Here is a 21,583-nt window from a genome sequence, read left to right on the forward strand (position 1 = left end):
CCGGGCAGTGTTCCAGCGTGTGAGATCCACCTGCCCGGGCAGTGTTCCAACGTGTGAGATCCACCTGCCCGGGCAGTGTTCCAGCGTGTGAGATCCACCTGCCCGGGCAGTGTTCCAGCATGTGAGATCCACCTGCCCGGGCAGTGTCCCAGCGTGTGAGATCCACCTGCCCGGGCAGTGTACCAGCGTGTGAGATCCACCTGCCCGGGCAGTGTTCCAGCGGGTGAGATCCACCTGCCCGGGCGGTGTTCCAGAGTGTGAGATCCGTGTACCTGGGCGGTGTTCCAGCGTGTGAGATCCACCTGCCCGGGCTGAGTTCCAGCGAGTGAGATCCACCTCCCCAGGCAGTGTTCCAGAGTGTGAGATCCGTGTACCTGGGCGGTGTTCCAGCGTGTGAGATCCACCTGCCCGGGCAGTGTTCCAGAGTGTGAGATCCGTGTACCTGGGCGGTGTTCCAGCGTGTGAGATCCACCTGCCCAGGCAGTGTTCCAGCGTGTGAGATCCACCTCCCCAGGCAGTGTTCCAGCGTGTGAGATCCACCTGCCCAGGCAGTGTTCCAGCGTGTGAGATCCACCTGCCCGGGCAGTGTTCCAGAGTGTGAGATCCGTGTACCTGGGCGGTGTTCCAGCGTGTGAGATCCACCTGCCCGGGCTGAGTTCCAGCGAGTGAGATCCACCTCCCCAGGCAGTGTTCCAGCGTGTGACATCCACCTGCCCGGGCGGTGTTCCAGCGTGTGAGATCCACCTGCCCAGGCAGTGTTCCAGCGTGTGAGATCCACCTGCCCGGGCAGTGTTCCCGCATGTGAGATCCACCTGCCCGAGCAGTGTTCCAGCGTGTGAGATCCATCTGCCTAGGCAGTGTTCCAGCATGTGAGATCCACCTGCCCGGGCAGTGTTCCATCGTGTGAGACCCACCCACCCGGGCAGTGTTCCAGCGTGTGAGATCCACCTGCCCGGGCAGTGTTCCAGCGTGTGAGATCCGTGTACCTGGGCGGTGTTCCAGCGTGTGAGATCCGTGTACCTGGGCAGTGCTCCAGCGTGTGAGATCCGTGTACCTGGGCGGTGTTCCAGCGTGTGAGTACCCACCTGCCCGGGCAATGTTCCAGCGTGTGAGATCCACCTGCCCGAGCAGTGTTCCAGCGTGTGAGATCCACCTGCCAGAGCAGTGTTCCAGCGTGTGAGATCCACCTGCCCGGGCAGTGTTCCAGCTTGTGAGATCCACCTGCCCGGGCAGTGTTCCAGCGTGTGAGATCCACCTGCCCGGGCAGTGTTCCAGCGTGTGAGATCCACCTGCCCGGGCAGTGTTCCAGCGTGTGAGATCCACCTGCCCGGGCGGTGTTCCAGCGTGTGAGATCCACCTGACCGGGCAGTGTTCCAGCGTGTGAGATCCACCTACCCGGGCAGTGTTCCAGCGTCTGAGATCCACCTGCCCGGGCAGTGTTCCAGCGTGTGAGATCCACCTGCCCGGGCAGTGTTCCAGCGTGTGAGATCCACCTGCCCGGGCAGTGTTCCAGTGTGTGAGACCCACCTGCCCGGGCAGTGTTCCAGCGTGTGAGATCCACCTTCCCGGGTAGTGTTCCAGCGTGTGAGATCCAACTGCCCGGGCAGTGTTCCAGCGTGTGAGATCCACCTTCCCGGGTAGTGTTCCAGCGTGTGAGATCCACCTGCCCGGGCAGTGTTCCAGCGTGTGAGATCCGTGTACCCGGGCGTGTTCCAGCGTGTGAGATCCGTGTACCCGGGTAGTGTTCCAGCGTGTGAGATCCATCTGCCCGGGCAGTGTTCCAGCGTGTGAGATCCAACTGCCCGGGCAGTGTTCCAGCGTGTGAGATCCACCTTCCCGGGTAGTGTTCCAGCGTGTGAGATCCACCTGCCCGGGCAGTGTTCCAGCGTGTGAGATCCGTGTACCCGGGCGTGTTCCAGCGTGTGAGATCCGTGTACCCGGGTAGTGTTCCAGCGTGTGAGATCCATCTGCCCGGGCAGTGTTCCAGCGTGTGAGATCCAACTGCCCGGGCAGTGTTCCAGCGTGTGAGATCCACCTTCCCGGGCAGTGTTCCAGCGTGTGAGATCCACCTGCCCGGGCAGTGTTCCAGCGTGTGAGATCCACCTGCCCAGGCAGTGTTCCAGCGTGTGAGATCCACCTTCCCGGGTAGTGTTCCAGCGTGTGAGAGGGCGATCTGTAATGGTGAGCGGTAGGCTGCAAGGGACGTGGGTGGTGTTGGTAAACGTATACGCCCCGAACTGGGATGATGCAGGATTCATGAAGCGCATGTTGGGGCGCATTCCGGACCTGGAGATAGGAGGCCTGATAATAGGAGGGGACTTCAATACAGTGTTGGATCCAGCACTGGACCGCTCCAAATCAAGGACTGGAAAGAGGCCGGCGGCGGCCAAGGTACTTAGGGGGTTTATGGATCAGATGGGGGGAGTGGACCCATGGCGGTTTGCAAGGCCGCAGGCCAGGGAATTTTCTTTCTTCTCCCATGTACACAAAGCCTACTCCCGGATAGATTTCTTTGTTCTGGGTAGGGCGCTCATCCCGACGGTGGAGGGGACGGAGTATTCGGCTATAGCCGTTTCGGACCATGCCCCGCACTGGGTGGAACTGGAGCTGGGAGAGGAGAGGGACCAACGCCCGTTGTGGCGGCTGGATCTGGGACTGCTGGCGGACGAGGTGGTGTGTGGGAAGGTGAGGGGGTGTATCGAAAGGTACTTGGAGGCCAACGACAACCGGGAGGTGTGGGTGGGGGTGGTATGGGAGGCGTTGAAGGCGGTGATCAGGGGAGAGCTAATTTCCATTAGGGCTCATAGGGAGAAGACAGAGGGAATGGAAAGGGAGAGGTTAGTGGGGGAGATTTTGAGAGTGGACAGGAGATACGCAGAGGCCCCGGAGGAAAGATTACTTGGGGAAAGACGACGGCTCCAGACGGAGTTTGACCTGTTGACCACAGGGAAGGCGGAGGCACAGTGGAGGAAAGCGCAGGGGGCGACCTACGAGTATGGGGAAAAGGCGAGTCGGATGCTGGCACACCAGCTCCGTAAGAGGATGGCAGCGAGGGAAATAGGGGGAGTCAAAGATGGAAGGGGAGCCACGGTTCGGAGTGCGACGAAAATAAACGAGGTATTCAAGGCCTTTTATGAAGAGCCGTACAGATCCCAGCCCCCAGCGGGGGAAGAGGGGATGAGACGATTCCTAGATCAGCTGAGATTCCCGAGGGTGGAGGAGCAAGAGGTGGCTGGTTTGGGGGCACCAATTGGGTTGGAGGAGCTGAGCAAGGGTTTGGGGAGCATGCAGGCGGGGAAGGCCCCGGGACCTGACGGATTACCGGTGGAGTTCTACAGGAAGTACGCAGACCTGTTGGCCCCGCTACTGGTGAGGACCTTTAATGAGGCAAGAGAGGAGGGGACCCTGCCCCCGACAATGTTGGAAGCGACAATTTCTTTGATCCTAAAGCGGGACAAGGACCCACTGCAATGTGGATCGTACAGGCCGATCTCGCTCCCCAATGTGGATGCAAAGTTGCTGGCAAAAGTGCTGGCCACGAGGATCGAGGACTGTGTCCCGGGGGTAATCCATGAGGACCAGACGGGATTTGTAAAGGGCAGGCAACTAAACACCAATGTGCGGCGGCTCTTAAACGTGATAATGATGCCATCGGAGGAGGGGGAGGCGGAGATAGTGGCAGCTATGGAAGCGGAGAAGGCCTTTGACCGAGTAGAATGGGAGTACGTCTGAGAGGTGCTGCATAGGTTTGGGTTCGGGGTAGGGTTTATCAATTGGGTAAAGCTCCTTTACAGAGCCCCGATGGCGAGTGTAGTGACGAACCGGCGGAGTTCGGAGTACTTTCGGCTGTACCAAGGGACGAGGCAGGGGTGCCCCCTGTCCCCCCTGTTGTTCGCATTGGCGATCGAACCATTGGCCATGTCATTGAGGGAGTCTAATAAATGGAGGGGGGTGGTCCGAGGGGGAGAAGAGCATCGGGTATCGCTGTATGCGGATGACCTGTTGCTGTACGTGGCAGATCCAATGGAGGGGATGGTGGAGGTCATGCAGACTCTAAGGGAGTTTGGAGAGTTTTCGGGCTATAAGCTCAATGTAGGGAAGAGTGAGCTCTTTGTATTACAGGCGGGGGACCAAGAAAGAGGGATAGGGGACCTACCGCTGAGGAGGGCGGAGGGGAGCTTTCGGTATCTGGGGATCCAGATAGCCAGGAGTTGGGGGACCCTACATAAACTGAATCTGACAAGGTTGGTGGAGCAAATGGAGGAGGATTTCAAAAGATGGGACATGTTACCGCTCTCACTGGCGGGTAGAGTGCAGTCGGTCAAAATGGTGGTCCTTCCGAGGTTTCTGTTTGTGTTTCAGTGCCTTCCCACCGTGATCACTAAGGCCTTTTTTAAGAGAGTAGGCAGGAGTATTATGGGGTTTGTGTGGGCAAATAAGACCCCGAGAGTAAGGAGAGGGTTCCTGGAACGCAGTAGGGACCGAGGAGGGTTGGCGCTGCCAAACCTGGGGAGCTACTACTGGGCAGCAAATGTGGCGATGATCCGCAAGTGGGTTATGGAGGGAGAGGGGGCAGCATGCAAGAGGATGGAGATGGCGTCCTGTAAAGGAACGAGCCTGGGGGCGTTGGTGACGGCACCGCTGCCGCTCTCGCCGACAAAGTATACCACGATCCCGGTGGTGGCGGCAACGCTAAGGATCTGGGGCCATGGAGACGGCACCGGGGTGCAATGGGAGCATCGGTGTGGTCCCCGATCAGGGGTAACCACCGGTTTGTCCCGGGGAAGATGGACGGGGGGTTCCAGAGCTGGCATCGGGCGGGGATCGGAAGAATGGGGGACCTGTTCATCAATGGGACGTTTGCAAGCCTCGGGGCACTGGAGGAGAAGTTCGAGTTACCCCGGGAAATGCCTTTAGATATATGCAGGTGAGGGCTTTTGTGAGGCGACAGGTGAGGGAATTCCCGTTGCTCCCGGCACAAGAGGTTCAAGATAGGGTGATCTCGGGTGTATAGGTCGGGGAGGGCAAGGTGTCGGAAATACACCAGGAGTTGAAAGAAGAGGGGGAAGCGCTGGTAGAAGAGTTGAAGGGTAAATGGGAGGAGGGGCTGGGGGAGGAGATCGAGGAAGGTCTGCGGGCTGATGCCCTAGGTAGGGTTAATTCCTCCTCCTCGTGTGCCAGGCTCAACCTGATACAATTTAAGGTGGTCCACAGAGCGCACTTGACGGGGGCGAGGTTGAGTAGGTTCTTTGGGGTAGAGGACAGATGTGGAAGGTGCTCAGGGAGCCCGGCGAACCATGTCCATATGTTTTGGTCATGCCCGGCACTGGAGGGGTTCTGGAGAGGAGTGGCGGGAGCAATATCTCAGGTGGTGAAAGTCCGGGTCAAGCCAAGCTGGGGACGAGCAATATTTGGAGTAGTGGATGAGCCGGGAGTGCAGGAGGCGAAAGAGGCCGGCATTCTGGCCTTTGTGTCCCTAGTAGCCCGGCGAAGGATCTTGCTAATGTGGAAGGAGGCGAAGCCCCCCAACCTGGAGGCCTGGACAAATGATATGGCTGGGTTCATAAAGTTGGAGAGGATTAAGTTCGCCTTGAGAGGGTCTGCGCAGGGGTTTTACAGGCGGTGGCAACCGTTCCTAGACTATCTCGCGGAGCGTTAGAGGAAGGTCGGTCAGCAGCAGCAGCAACCTTGGGGGGGGGGGGGAGGGGGGGGAGTCCTGGGAGGGGGGGGGAAAGGGGGGACTGCCTGGGAGGGTGGATGAGCAAGAGATAACATGAAGGGTTGGGGAAACTGGCACGTACGGGTGAGGGCCAGTGTACAAAGCTGTGTAAATATATCATTTTGCCATATATCTTGCTCTGCGCGATTTCTCGTTTTTGTTTTATTTTGCTACGAGGGGGGGGTTATTGTTTGTAAGGGAGAAAAATTGTGTTAAAAACTTTAATAAATATATTTTTTTTTAAATGGGGGGGCTCGGAGATGTACAGCCATCGGTAGACGGTCTCAAATGCTTTGTTGACCTTTTTTGGTTTGGCTTCCAGTCCACCTGGGGCTGGTTTAGCACAGGGCTAAATTGCTGGCTTTGTAAGCAGACCAAGGCAGGCCAACAGCATGGTTCAATTCCTGAACAGGCGCCGGAATGTGACGACTAGGGGCTTTTCACAGTAACTTCATTTGAAGCCTACTTGTGACAATAAGTGATTTTCATTTCACCTCTACAATCCTTTACTTATGCTATCTCCCTCATGGCCGCCTGCTTTCTCAGCTGGTGAGCCTTCTCTCTGTGTTCATAGAAGGTCCCCTGTGTCTGACAGAGTTGGTGCACTGCCTTCCTGATGGATAGCAGGTTAAAGTCCATTTGTAGCTTTTCCGTCAGAAGCTGTATGGTCAGGGCCTCGGAGTACTTCCTGTCGACCTCCAGAATGGAGACAATCAGTTTCTGCTTAGCCGCCCTCTCTTCTCTTTGTCTGCGTGCTTGATAGGCGATAATTTCTCCTCTAATCACAGCCTTGAGTGCCTCCCAGAACGTGGAAGGTGAGACTTCTCCGTTCTGGTTGTTAGTAACGTTCTCGCCTATGACCTGTGATGTTTTCTGACAGAAGGCCTTGTCGGCCAAGAGGTCCATGCCCAACTTCCACGTGGGGCATTGGACACAGCCTGTCTCCAACCTCACATCCATGTAATGTGGAGCGTGGTCGGAGATGACAATCGTGGAGTATTTCGCTCTGGCTTTCTCTGGAAGCACCAATTTCCCCACTACAAAGAAGTCGAGATGAGTATAGACCCTGTGTACTGGCGAGAAAAATGACAATTCCTTCTCACCTGGCTGCAGGTCCCGCCATGGATCCACTGCTCCCATCTGTCCCATAAACGTTCCCAGTTCTCTGGCATTGCCTGTTGTTTTCCGTGTTCTGACATTCAACCTGCCCATCAGTGGGCCCTGCACACAGTTAAAGTCTCCTCCCATGATCAGTCGGTGCGTGGCTATGTTGGAGATTTCCACCATGGTCTTCTTTGCGAATTCCGTGTCGTCCCAGTTGGGCGCGTACACGTTCACCAGGACCACTGGTGCCCCGTCCAGGTCACCGCTGACCATGACGTACCGCCCCCTGGATCCATAACCGTCCTCATCACAGTAAATACCGTCCTCTCATTTAACAGTATGGCTACCCCCCTGGCTCTCGTTCCGTAGCAGGAATGGAGTGTCCCACCCAGCCCTTCCTAACCCACAGCTGGTCCTTCTCCCTCAGGTGAGTCACTTGTGGGAGGCTATGTCGGCTTTCATATGGGTGGGTGCAGACTCTGGGTCTTTTCACTGGGCCGCTAAGTCCCCTGATGTTCCAGTTGACTATCTGATGGGGGTTTTTCGTCCCCCTCCTCCTTCAGGATCAACCAAATTAACCAAATGTGCCCCTGCGCTCCGGGGTTTCCCTGTGCCCAGGGACCCTCCAAAGTGTCTGCTTGCAGTGCCATCGTGTTCCACGTTTCCGAGAGCGACCCGCTGAAGCCAGTCTGAAGCCTCCCGCCCACCCTTCATTTTGTTCCACCTGTGGGCTTTGTTTCCCCTCCCCCCTCGCTGCCCTTCCTACCCCCTTGCCCCCAGTATCCCACCACTTCTGTCTACCCCCCTGCCTCCCCCACCCCCTCTGCCAGACGCTCTGTCCCCCGGTGAGCAATGCGCCTCGGCCTCCCTCTCACTCATACCTCCTGCCGCCAGCTTTGCCATTGGTCTGGTTGGCCCCCATCCCAGAGTAAATCGGACCCCTTCCTACGTCCGCTCTGCTGTTGTCCCTACGATCTCCTCCTCACCCTTTCCTGCGTTCGGCTGCCCTCGCCCCCACCTTCCTACAAGTTAGTTCCCCTGCTCATAGCGAGGCGATGCAGTCCCGCGCAAAATTGTCTATTGATTTCCTCCGCCTCCTCAGTGCCTTCCTCACTGCTGCCTCGCTTGCCGTCTGTCCAATCCATTCTTACGGACAAACTCATCCACCTCTGCAGGGGCAGCAAAATGATGTTACTCTGATATGTTACCCAGAGCCTGGCTGGGAATAGACCCCGAATCTGATTTTGTTTTTATATAGGGCTGACCTTGCCTGAATTAATTCCACCCTGCACTTTGCCAGGTCCACCCCAATGTCCTGGTAGACTCTGATTTTGTGTCCCAATCAGTTGCATGTCTTCGTCTGTCTAATCCAGTGAATTTGGCCCATCGGAGGCGGAGAATCGTGGAGGCCCCGGAGAATACCAGTTCGGGCCTGCTAATGATATGCAAACGGTATTTACTGTACGCGTATTTTGGAACGCATTGACGCCGCTGTCGAGGCTACGGAGAATTGTGATTTGGCGGGAAATCGTCGCCCGCGGTGATTTTGGCATCGGAACCATTTCTCCGCCCAATTGCGTTTCAAGAAAACAGCCAGTGAGTGTGAACAGTGATTGTGAACAGACTGAGTGTAAATGGACAGTCAGCATGAGCAGTTATTGTGAACAGATAGTGAGTGTGAACAGATTGACTTTAAATGGACAGTCAATGTGAACAGTGGTTGTGACAGTGAGTGTGAACAGACTAAGTGTAAATGGACTGAAGTTAAAAAGTGTAAGTGCGTGTGAACAGACGGAGTATGAAAAAATAGTCTGTGCACAGTGATTGTGAACAGACTGAGTGTAAATGGAAAGTGTGAACAGTGCTTGTGAACAAACAGTGTGTTTCAACAGTGTTTGTGAACAGACTGAGTGTAAATGGATAGTTAGTATGAACAGTGATTGTGAACAGGCCATGAGTGTGAAAAGTGGTTGTGAACAGACAGTGCATGTGTGAACAGACTTATTGTGAATGGGCAGTTAGTGTGAACAGTGATTGTGAACAGTGAGTGTGCACATGCAGTGAGTGTGATGTGGTATACAATGACTATCTTGAACGAGTATTTTCTTCTGTATTTACAAATGAGAGGGGCGATATTGTTGGAGAGGACAGTGTGAAACAGATTGGTAAGCTCGAGGAAATGCTTGTTAGGAAGGAAGATGTGTTGGGCATTTTGAAAAACTTGAGGATAGACAAGTTCCCCGGGCCTGACGGGATATATCCAAGGATTCTATGGGAAGCAAGAGATGAAATTGCAGAACCATTGGCAATGATCTTTTCGTCCTCACTGTCAACAGGGGTGGTACCAGGGGATTGGAGAGTGGCGAATGTCGTGCCCTGTTTAAAAAGGGACTAGGGATAACCCTGGGAATTACAGGCCAGTTAGTCTTACTTCGGTGGTAGGCAAAGTCATGGAAAGTGTACTGAAGGATAGGATTTCTGAGCATCTGGAAAGACACTGCTTGATTAGGGATAGTCAGCACGGATTTGTGAGGGGTAGGTCTTGCCTTACAAGTCTTATTGAATTCTTTGAGGAGGTGACCAAGCATGTGGATCAAGGTAAAGCAGTGGATGTAGTGTACATGGATTTTAGTAAGGCATTTGATAAGGTTCCCCATGGTAGGCTTCTGCAGAAAGTAAGGAGGCATGGGATAGTGGGAAATTTGGCCAGTTGGATAACGAACTGGCTAACCGATAGAAGTCAGAGAGTGGTGGTGGATGGCAAATATTCAGCCTGGATCCCAGTTACCAGTGGCGTACCGCAGGGATCAGTTCTGGGTCCTCTGCTGTTTGTGATTTTCATTAATGACTTGGATGAGGGAGTTGAAGGGTGGGTCAGTAAATTTGCAGACGATACGAAGATTGGTGGAGTTGTGGATAGTAAGGAGAGCTGTTGTCGGCTGCAAAGAGACATAGATAGGACGCAGAGCTGGGCTGAGAAGTGGCAGATGGAGTTTAACCCTGAAAAGTGTGAGGTTGTCCATTTTGGAAGGACAAATATGAATGCGGAATACAGGGTTAACGGTAGAGTTCTTGGCAATGTGGAGGAGCAGAGAGATCTTGGGGTCTATGTTCATACATCTTTGAAAGTTGCCACTCAAGTGGATAGAGCTGTGAAGAAGGCCTATGGTGTGCTCGCGTTCATTAACAGAGGGATTGAATTTAAGAGCCATGAGGTGATGATGCAGCTGTACAAAACTTTGGTAAGGCCACATTTGGAGTACTGTGTACAGTTCTGGTCGCCTCATATTAGGAAGGATGTGGAAGCTTTGGAAAAGGTGCAAAAAAGATTTACCAGGATGTTGCCTGGAATGGAGAGTAGGTCTTACGAGGAAAGGTTGAGGGTGCTAGGCCTTTTCTCATTAGAACGGAGAAGGATGAGGGGTGACTTGATAGAGGTTTATAAGATGATCAGGGGAATAGATAGAGTAGACAGTCAGAGACTTTTTCCCCAGGTGGAACAAACCATTACAAGGGGACATAAATTTAAGGTAAAAGGTGGAAGATATAGGAGGGATACCAGAGGTAGGTTCTTTACCCAGAGAGTAGTGGGGGCATGGAATGCACTGCCTGTGGAAGTAGTTGAGTCTGAAACATTAGGGACCTTCAAGCAGCTATTGGATAGGTACATGGATTACGGTAAAATGATATAGTGTAGATTTATTTGTTCTTAAGGGCAGCACGGTAGCATTGTAGATAGCACAATTGCTTCACAGCTCCAGGGTCCCAGGTTCGATTCCGGCTTGGGTCTCTGTCTGTGCGGAGTCTGCACATCCTCCCCGTGTCTGCGTGGGTTTCCTCCGGGTGCTCCGGTTTCCTCCCACAGTCCAAAGATGTGCAGGTTAGGTGGATTGACCATGATAAATTGCCCTTAGTGTCCAAAATTGCCCTTGGTGTTGGGTGGAGGTGTTGAGTTTGGGTAGGGGGCTCTTTCCAAGAGCCGGTGCAGACTCAAAGGGCCGAATGGCCTCCTTCTGCACTGTAAATTCAATGATAATCTATGATTAATCTAGGACAAAGGTTCGGCACAACATCGTGGGCCGAAGGGCCTGTTCTGTGCTGTATTTTATATGTTCTATGATTGTGAACGGATGGTGAGTGTTTACAGTGATTCAGGCCTGAATTTCCCATTTCTCTGGCACACGTACTCGACGGGCACAACGCGAACCTCAGGTCCTGGGACATGAGAAAGATTTAAAACAATATAAAGATTGATTGTTTCGGATGAATCCCAGGACCCAGATACCCCTGGATTATTTGCTAGATTCACTGAGGCAGATTCCACATTTGACCATTCAGAGAGAGAGTTTATAGTGAGATTGGAGATTAAGGCCTGAATTTCCCATCAATCTGGGCCAGGCACTCAGCGGGCACAAACAAACTTCAGACCGCGATCGGCCCCATGACATGCTCCCGGATTCTCCATTGTGGATCTGCCTCACTGCCGCTGCCAATGACAATGGAAATTGTGGCGCTCAGCCAAATCTCCAGTCGCAGCAACGGGACCGGAGAATCCCGCCCATGATACCACACGGTTTAGCTCAGTGGACTAGTCAGCTGGTTTGTAATGCAGAACAAGGTCAGCAGCGTGGGTTCAATTCCCGGACCGTACGTGGCGACGAGGGGATTTTCACAGTAACTTCATACTTGTGACAATAAAAGATTATATTATATTATATTACTTGCTGGTCGGGCAGCACGGTGGCACAGTGGTTAGCACTTCTGCCTCATGGCGCCGAGGTCCCAGGTTCGATCCCGGCTCGGGGTCACAGTCCATGTGGAGTTTGCACATTCTCCCCATGTTTGCGTGGGTTTCGCCCCCACATCACAAAGATGTGCAGGGTAGGTGGATTGGCCACGTTAAATTGCCCCTTAATTGGAAAAATGAATTGGGTACTCTAAATTTACTTTAAAAATATTACGTGCTGGTCAATTAACGGGCAGCCAGCGGGAAACATGCGCTGGGAAAGACTTTATCAGTGAGAATTGTTCCTGTGCCGAGGGAAGCCCATAATATTCCACAGATTTCCAACACAGAGCCCGAATATTTATTCACTGTCCATTTATTTCAGACAGGGACACATCAATATACACAGAAATCCACACACACACAATTATCACTGGTAATGTCTGCAGGTCAATATTTTGTTTCTCTTCCACGTTTCAGAATGGGTTACACATTCCTCACTACTGAATGTTTGAGCAGATAGGAAAGAAAAATATTCAGAGGGGAAGATATAACCTGACCCAGTGCCTGGGTGCAGCGGCTACAGGAAAATCAGTCGGACACACCCCCCACAAAATAAAAACATTGTGTTCAGATGTTCCTGGAACAGGAAAATCAGTCCCTAAAAATGTCTCAACATTTAGGAATCAGCAAAAGAAATCAGAGACAAAAAGAGAGAGAATCTTTTTATTTGGATAAGGATTTAAGAGCAGTTTATATTTTGTGCTGGATTATCTTCCTCTCCTGAACTCCCACATAAACCTGATGTAACTTTATTGCTGAGATTAACCCACTGTACTGACAGCTCCTGGTTCTCCAGTGCCCCACATTAAAGTTCTCATCCTTGTGTTTAAATCCCTTCATGGCCACATCTCTCCCTCTCTCCATTGTCTCTCTACCACCTAACAGCCCATTCCTTTCACTCTGGTTAGTGACACATTCCCCCATCCCTCCTCGAACCACCTTTGGAAGCTGTGCCTTCACTGGTCCAGGCCCTGATGTAATTCCCATCTAACATCCCCTCATCTCGTTCTCCTCCTTTCAGATCTTCCTTGAAACCCTTGACCAGGATTACAGTCGCCCCTCCCTTACACCCCTCCTTCTTTGGATCACTTCCACTAATGCAGCCGTGTGAAGCCCCTTTGGTGGTTTTCCTCTTTGAAAGTTTCTTTGAATTGAGGTGTGTCCGTAAAGTGATTGCTCGGCTCTGTGGAATGCACGGACTGTATGCATGAGGAAGGTTGATGGTGTTTCCGTACTTATAGACAAATTGTAAGTTCTTGTTTTTATTTATCAGACTGAGGCCAGGCCACAGTCGCGGGGTTGACACGAGGTGGCACGGTGGTTAGCACTGCTGCCTCACAGCGCCAGGGACCCAGGTTCAATTCCGGCCTCGGGTGACTGACTGTGTGGAGTTTGCACCTTCTCCCTGTGGCTGCGTGGGTTTCTTCCAGGTGCTCCGGTTTCCTCCCACAGTCCAAAGATGTACAGGTTAGCTGGATTGGCCGTGCTAAATTGTCCCTTAGTGTCCACAAAGGTTAGATGGGGGACTTCAGGTGTTGGCCATGGAGTGAGTGGTCGCACATTTGGTGGCTCCAGCTCAAGACGGATTTTTTCGGTCCTTTCCCAGCCCGAAGGGCAAAGCATTTGAGGGCAAAAGGTCTCGGAGTGCCTGGGGTAGGTAATACTCCTCTAGTGTGGCTGGTGGGTGGATCCATGGAGAATGGGTGGTGCAATGAAGAAAGAGTTGTTGGAGTAGGAGAGTCTCTGTGGTGCGCCACAGGATAAGATGGAGCAGTTAGTGATAGAGGAAAGAGGCCCTGGAAGACCTAGCCAAGGTGGTGGAACGAGTGGAGCAGAGGTTGGAGTCCCAGGGCCTGGCGATCCAGAAAGTGGAGGAGGTGCTGGGGGAGCACGAGGAGCAGTTGGTCTTGTTGGTGGCTGAGGTGGGAGTGAAACGGGAGAGACAGAAAAAGCTGAGGGAGAAGGTGGAGGATCTGGAGTGTGATGTTGTACGAATTAAGTAAAAGCATGATGGGAAAACTGGTCAACTACTTGGTACAATGTAAGAAAAGCTGACCTAGCCATTCCAATGTACCAGACCCCTGTAAGACCGATAAGGCCGACTCCGCATAACTTAAAGCATGAATAAGATCAGAGAAGGTCAAGCTATTCCAAAATGCCTGACCTTTGTAAATTCTGATAAGGTTAACTCCTCATGACCCAGGGCTGTATGAGTAAGACAAGATAAGGTCAGGGATGAAGGAGTCACTGACCTTTTAATGTTCTATCAAAGGACAAGATAATGGCATGAGTGATGAGACAAAGAGTCCTCGGTGGTCAGCAGGTTGTGCCTGTTTTATGACATTGCTTATGTTTCTGATCGAATTCCTGACTAAGCTGTAGTCACGCAATACTGATAATGATAATGTATAAATACTGAACTGATTTTCTGTGTAAGTGCGGACTTGAGGAGGAATCAGCAGTTTGTAACAACTGCTCTCTGAACTCAAGTTGCAGCCAATACTGCATGCAGTCTTTTCGTAAATAAAGACTAGTTATTTTGTCGGAATTAACTTTGTCGAGTCTTTCTACCACAGTTAAGAAACAGGAAAAATATTGACTTCTGCAGGAGAATCGCTCCAGAAGGCAAAAACCTAAGGATTGTCAGGATGCCGGAATGCTTGAAGGTGCGGAGGCCGGTGTGTACGTGGCAAGGATGCTGGAGGAATTGATGGGGGAGGGGGTTTTGATCAGTCTCTGGAGGTGGACCGAGTGCAGAGGGTGCTGATGAGGAGGCCGCTGGCGGGCGAGCCACCGAGGGCGATGGTGGTGCGGTTTCCCACTTTCCGGACAAGGAAAAGATCTTTCAGGTGGTGAGGCAGACCAGGAAGTTACCTGGGAAGGGAATGAGCTGCGGGTGTACCACGACCTAGGATTAGAAATAGTCAAGAGGAAGGCCGGACTTAACCGGATTAATGCTGCCCGCTTCAAAAACGGGGCGAGGTTTGGGGTAGTGTACCCGGCCCGTCTGTGGGTTACTTTCCAGAAGCGAGAGCTTTATTTTGACATGACAGAGGAGGTGATGGAATTTATGAGGCACAATGGACGTTGGAGGAGTTTTGTGTTCTCTTTGAAGTGTTTGGTGTTGGGTTTTCGGGGGCAGGTTTTCCAGAGGGAGCAACGATGGCGAGCGTGCCTTTTGTTACTGTTTCGGGATGGATGGTTGTGCTGGTTGCAAGGGGAAAGGGAACTGGAGGGGGGACAGTTGGAGGCCTTGGGTGGGGGCCTTCATGCTAGGTTGGCGGGCTAGTTAACGGGAGCGAGGTGGGGGCATTGCCAGCAGGAAGGCTCGGTGTTGTGGGGAGGTTGGTACTTTGCTTGAGGGTGGGGGGAAAGGGGGAGGGTTGCTGACATGGGTGCAGTTAGTGTGGCGCGGTTGGGAAGAGATCGATGACGGAGGACATCCGAGGGCGGACCTGGAGGGTGACGTGATGTGGGGCGGGGGCTTCCTCAAAAAGGCTGATCGGATTGGACCGATCGAGTCCCAAGTCATCAAGGGTGTCGGCAATGGCGAAGGAGCTGAGGGGTTTTATGGAGCATGTGGGGGTTCGGGAGGCCGAGGGTGAAGGAATTTTCATATTTCTCCCATGTCCGCCGGATTGATTTTTCTTGTATTGGACAAGGCGTTGCTGGTGGGAGTGACTGACTTGGGGTATCCGGTGATTATGGTTTCCGACTACACACCGCACTATGTGGGTTTGCGTCTGGCAGGGGTGGGACATCACCTGCAGTGGAGGCTGGATGTGGGGCTTCTGGTGGAGGAGGAGGTTTCGGACCGGGTGAGGGCAGCCATTCAGGGCTACATGGAGCTAAATGACACGGAGGAGGTCACACTGTGGGAGGCACTCCAGGTCAGCGGGGCGTTTATATCAATTCAGATGCACAGGGAGAAAGCAGAGTGGGAGGAGAGGGTGGATGAGATTTTTTAGGGTGGACAGGACATACTCGGAAGCAGTGGAGGCAGGGTTGTTGAAGGAGAGGCAGAGGCTCCAGGTGGAGTTTGGGCTGGTGTCTACGGGGAAGGCAGTGGGGCAGCTACGGAAAGTCAGAGTGGCAGTGTACAAGGAGGAAAGTAGGATGTTGGCCCATCAGTTGAGAGAGCAAGAGGCAGCCAGTGAGATCAGCAGAGATAGGGGTGATAAGGGCAACGTGATGATCGACCTGGAGGGGGTGAATAGGCTGTTTGAAGTGTTCTATAGAAGACTCTACGAGTCGGAGCCCCCATCCGGGGAGGAGGGGATGCGACGGTTCCTGGGTGGGCTAGAGTTTCCCAAAGTAGAGGAGGGGCAGGTTGGGGGCCCCAACCCGGCTGTGGGACGTGATGGAGAGTATGGGGACCATGTAGGTAGGGAATGCTCCGGGGACAATGGGTTCCCGGTAGAGTTCTATAAAATGTTTGGGGTGGATCTGGGACCACTGCTGGTGAGAAAGTATAATGAAGCAAGGGAGTGGGGGGAGCCCTGCCACATTGTCGTAGCCTTAATCTCCCTGCTTGTAAAAAGGGATAAGGATCTGGAGCAGTGCAGGTTGTCCTGCCCAGTATCATTATTGAACGTGGACGGCAAGATGTTGGCAAAGGTGCTGGCATCGCGAATTGAGGACTGTGTCCCAGGGGTGATAGGCAAAGATCAAACAGGTTTTGTGCAGGGGAGGCAGTTTTCGGCGAACGTAAAGAGGTTGCTTAATGTAATCATGATGCCTTCAGAGGGGCAGGAGGTGGAGGTCATGGTGGTGATGGACGCGGAGAAGGCGCTTGATCGGGGGTGGGCGTGTTTGTTGGAGGTGCTGGTGTTCAGGCAGGGGTTTGTAGATTGGGTTCAGCTGCTGTATAAGATGCCAGTTGCGAATGTGCAGATGAACTGAGTGAGTTTGGGGTACTCGGGGCTGCATCGTGGGACGAACCAGGGGTGCCCGCTCTCCCCATCGCTATTTGCCCTGGCAATGGCACTTACGCATCGAGGGACTTGAGTGGGATTGAACAGCGGGGGGGGGGCATTGAGCACAGGGTGTCATTACGCGCAGACAACCTGCTGCTGTATGTTTCGCACCCGATGGGGAGCATCAGAGGCTCATGGGGATCTTGGGGGAAGTTTACCGGATCTCGGGATACAAATTACATATGGAAAAAAGCGAGTTGTTTCCGATTGAGACGCAGTCACACAAACTGAAACTGGCTCGGTTGGTGGAGCAGATAAGGGCGGACTTTAAGAGGTGGGATGTGTTGCCCCTGTCACTGGCAGGGTGGGTGCAAGCAATACAAATGACGGTGCTGCCAAGGTTTCTGCTTGTGTTTCAGAACCTCCCAATCTTTTTCACCAAGTCGTTTTTTAGGAAGGCCTATTTGCTCGGTCTTTTTTGCTCTGCCCTGGTCACTGTGACCTCCGGCCATCCTCATTATGTATGTTAGGCAGAATGTCTGCTGTGGGGAGCAGGTGTTCTCTGGTTCTAATGGACACTGAGCCTAGCTGATCTTTGGATTCGTGTGGGCGGGGAAGACCCTGCGGCTTAGGAGGGCTTTCCTGGAGTGGGCGCGAGGTGGGTGCTGGTGTTGCCGAATAGGATGAATTACGACTGGGCAGCAAATACTGCTACGGTTAGGAAATGGGCCGTGGGGAGGGGTCGAGGCGGGGATGGATGGAGGTGGCATCAAATAGGGGTACGTGTTTGAGGGCTTTGTTGTTGGCGTCTTTACAGTTCTCGCTGGCCAGGTACTCCGTGAGCCCAGTGGTGATATCGGCCCTGAGGGTATGTGGGCAGTGATGGCAGCATCGGGGGCTGGAGGGGACCTCGGTGTGGGTGTCAATTTACAATAATCACAGTTTTGCACCAGCGGAGCTGGACGCGAGGTTTTGGGGTGGCAGCCGGCAGGGATTGAGCGCTTTAGCGATCTGTTTGTAGGGGGCAAATTTGCGAAGTTGGAGGTCCTGGAGGAGGAGTATGAGTTGCCCAGGGGGGAATGGCTTTAGGTACCTGCAGGTTCGGGACTTTGTAAGGAGAGAGGTGCCGTCCTTTCCTGGGCTGACACCCCTCGGGTTGCAAGACAAGCTGCTGTTGAAGGAAATAGGGGAGAGGACGATGTCTGTAAGGAGTCGATGGAGAGGGAGGGAGCCCTGGTGGGGGATATGAAGCGTAAGTAGGAGGACGAGCTGGGTGGGGAGGTGGAGGCCGAGACGTGGGCGGAGGGTAAACGTGTCCTCGTCATGTGCGAGGCGAAGCCTCATCCAGTTCAGGGTGGTGCCTCGGGCTCATATGACAGCCGCGAGGGTGAGTCGGTTCTTTGAGGAGGTAGAGGATGGGTATGGGCAGTGCGCGGGGTGAGGGAGAGGCATGAATCACATTCACCTGTTCTGGGCATGTCCAAGATTAAGGGGTTCGTGGATGTGATGTCCGAGGTTCTGGGGGTGAGGGCGGTCCTGAATCCGGGGGGTGGAGGTAGTGGTGGCGATGGATATGGAGAAGGCGTTTGATCGGTGGCGGTATTTGGGGTGTCGGAAGACCCGGGATTCCAGGGGGCAAGAGAGGCCGATGTTTTGGACTTCGCCTCTCTGATAGCCCGGCGCTGGAGGTTGCTCGGGTGGAGAATCTCGGAGCTGCCGAAAGCGGGGGTGTGGGTGAGCGACCTGGCAGAATTCCTGAGGCTGCAGAAGGTTACGTTCACCTTAAGGTCAAGGCAGCACGGTGGGTTATCCCTGCTGCCTCGCGGCGCCGAGGTCCCAGGTTCGATCCCGGCTCTGGGTCACTGTCCGTGTGGAGTTTGCACATTCTCACCGTGTCTGTGTGGGTTTCGCCTCCACAACCCAAAAGATGTGCAGGGTAGGTGGATTGGTCACGCTAAATTGCCCCTTAATTGGAAAAAATGAATTGGGTACTCTAAATTTTTTTTAAAGTTTGCCTTAAGGTGAAAGCCGTTTATTGATTTTCACAGTAACTTCATTGCAGTGTTAATGTAGTGACAATAATAAAGATTATTATTATTTCTTTATGGGGCGTTGAGAGGTCAGCAGGCGGGGGGGGTGGGTAAGGGGGTTCAAATGGGGCAGGCAGAATCTCAGGAGGGGTTGGCGTCAGGGGAGCAGGGGGGAGGCGAGGTTGTTTATTGACTAGTTTGCTTGTTCTTCTGATTCTGTTTGTAGACATGAAAATGCTTTCAATAGAAATATTTTTTAAAAAGGTTAGGTGGGGTTACAGGGATAGGGGTGTGAGCATAGGGAGGGTACACATTTCAAGGGCCAGTGCAGACTCGATGGGCCGAATGGCATCCTTCTGCACTGTACAGATTGTATGGTTCTATGACAGAGTCACATGTGATCAGCTCATTCACTTGTGGCACAGTGGGTAGCGGACCCTACCGCTGGACCAGAAACTTCAAGTTCAAGTCCAACACCAGGACCTGTTGGCCCGGGAAGGAGCATAAATAATGCTGTTCATCGGGCTGGTAATCCGGTCGGGAATCCTGCCATCACTTCTCTATCCCAGGGAGCTGTGTGTGGGGGCAGTGGAAATGCTTCAATTCCCTATTTGACCTTGTTGCGAATATTCAGGACCTCATGGATTGGTTAAATGGACTGATCCTTGGGCACCGAGGGATATGGGGAATGTTGCAGGGAGAGTGGATTGATGTGGAAGGTCAGCCGAGACTCAGTGAATGGCGGAGCGGACTCGAGGGGTTGGATGACACCCCTCGCTGCTCCTATTATGCAGTGTAGGCTCGGCACATTGAGAACGGTTGTAGTCTCTGCTTCCACAACCCCTGGTGAATCTGTTCAACTCAACAGTGTGGCCTAAATCTGGGACTCTTCCTCGCTCCTGTAGGTCAGGAGGAACATTTATTTAATCCTGTCATTTCTGCCTGCAATTGGCCCAGTCTTCCTCAAGGTGCAGCAGTGCTGTCTATGGACAGAAGGTCGGTACTGCAGTACAGGAAAAGAGATCAATCTCGTCTCCCAAAGAAACCCTGGATTAACTGAAAGAGAAAGAGAGAGAGAGAGAGAGGTTTCTATTCATTTCTCTCACTCTCTCCCAGTCTCCTATCTAAGAAAGGCATTTATTTTGCTGTTGCCTATGGAAACCAAAGTGAGTCAATTGCAGCACAGTCAAGGTAATCATCAGCTGACAAGATGTGGCAGCATCTTTTACTCCAGAAAGGACAAGTGCAGAGAAGTCGGTCATGAATTGTGCCCATGTGGTCCTGATGTACAAGATGCTGAAGGTTGGAGATTGTAACTCAAATCTCACAAGGCTCTGCAGGAAGAAGGGGAAAGGAATTACAGCAGGTTGCAAAAGATGAGGAAGTGGAATGAAAGCCACTTTTTCCAATACTTATCCTAGTTTTGATTGACTAATTTCACCCGCCCTCTGCTCCTCCTCCTCTTCCTATCTGAAAGGTACTAAATTTTGCTGTGTGATTTTCATGAACAAGGGCAGCCCTCTGGCACATGATCTACTCTTACCTTTGCCCCGATAGTTCATCACTGGCGAACGTCACAATCACACCTGCCTGTACCTGCCTTCCTGTGATGCCCGTGCAGTGGATTTGATGCAGGCATCCCTTACGACTGGATAACACAGCAGGTACTGCCTGCACTCCCCTGTAGTCAGAAGGTTGTCGGTTCAAGCCCCGCTCCCGAGCCTTGAGCATAAAACCTGGGCTGCAGCTCCGACTGAGTGAATAGTGAACTGTCCGAGGCACTGAAATGTTAAACTGAAGCCCCAGAATGTCCTCTCGAGTGTGTGTAAAAAGTCCCAGAGCATCATTTGAAGGTCAGATGGGGCAGTTCTCCTCTGTGTGGATTTATTTATTTCCCTCAGACAATATTGCGAGAGCAGACCATCTTGGTCAATAACTCAATACTGATTGTGGGATCATGGTCGGTGTAATTTGACTGCCACATGACCTATATTGTAACAGTGACTGCACCTAAAAGCATTTTACGACCAATGAAGTAGCTAAGAACATAAGAAATAGAAGCTGGTGTAGCCCACTTGGCCCCTTGAGCCTGCGCCGCCATTCATTAAGATCATGGCTGATTTGATTGCGGCTGTCACTTCACTTTCCTGCCTGTATCCCATAAATCCCAGCCCCCTTGTAGGTGAACAATCTGTCTAACTCAGCCTTGAATGTATTCAATGCCCGAGTCTCCACTGCTCCCTGCGGAAGAGAATTCCAAACATTAACGAGACTCTGAGAAAAGAAATTCATCCTCATTCTGGTGTTAAATGGGACACTCCTTTTTTTTGAAATTGTGCCCCCCCCCCCCCCCTACCCCACACCCCCACCAAGTTTGAAATTCCCAAAATGAGGTGAATCATTCTCTCAGCTTCTACACTGTTAGAAGTGTAATGGAATACTCTCCACGTACCTGAATCAGTGCAGCTCCAACAATACTCAAGAAGCTCAACACCATCCAGCTTGATTGCTCCCCCTTCCACAACATTCAGTGCTTCCACCACCGAGGAACAGTGGCAGCCTTGTGTACCATCTACAAGGTGCACTGCAGTAATTCACCTAAGTTCCTTAGGCAGTACCTTCCAAACCCATGACCATCTAGAAGGACAAGAGCAAGTCACGCATCCCCCAACTTGGAAATAAATCTCCGTTCCTTCACTGTCGCTGGGTCAACATCTGGTGCTCCCTCCGTAACAGCACTGTGATTGTACCTACATCTCAGGGACTGCAGTGGTTCAAGAAGGTAACTCACTACCATCTTCTGAAGGGCAATTAGAAATGGGCAATAAATGCTGACCTAACATCCGTAAATTAATTTAAAAAATAAACTTAAATGATTCAATAAGATCACCTCCCATTCTTCTAAACTCTGCAGACAAAACTTACTCCACCTTTCCTCAGAAGGAAACTTCTTCATCCCAGGAATCAGCGTAGTGAACCTTCTGTCAACTACCTTGAACTTCCTTTGTGAGTAGGGAGACCAAAC

The 21,583-nt window shown here is 52.5% G+C and overlaps 1 protein-coding gene across 1 annotated transcript in view; it reads right to left on the reverse strand.

Moving 5' to 3' along the window:
• Window positions 1-11,909: 11,909 nt before the first annotated feature.
• The window catches only part of LOC140390373 (apolipoprotein M-like), a 39,726-nt gene continuing 30,052 nt past the window's right edge, over window positions 11,910-21,583 (reverse strand). Inside the window, exon 6 of the mRNA XM_072475484.1 lies at window positions 11,910-19,892. Coding sequence (XP_072331585.1) covers window positions 19,876-19,892 — 17 coding nt within the window. The 3' untranslated portion in view covers window positions 11,910-19,875. The remainder of the gene's footprint in view (window positions 19,893-21,583) is intronic.

This window comes from Scyliorhinus torazame, chromosome 14, assembly GCF_047496885.1.
Source record: "Scyliorhinus torazame isolate Kashiwa2021f chromosome 14, sScyTor2.1, whole genome shotgun sequence".
Lineage (NCBI taxonomy): Eukaryota > Metazoa > Chordata > Chondrichthyes > Carcharhiniformes > Scyliorhinidae > Scyliorhinus > Scyliorhinus torazame.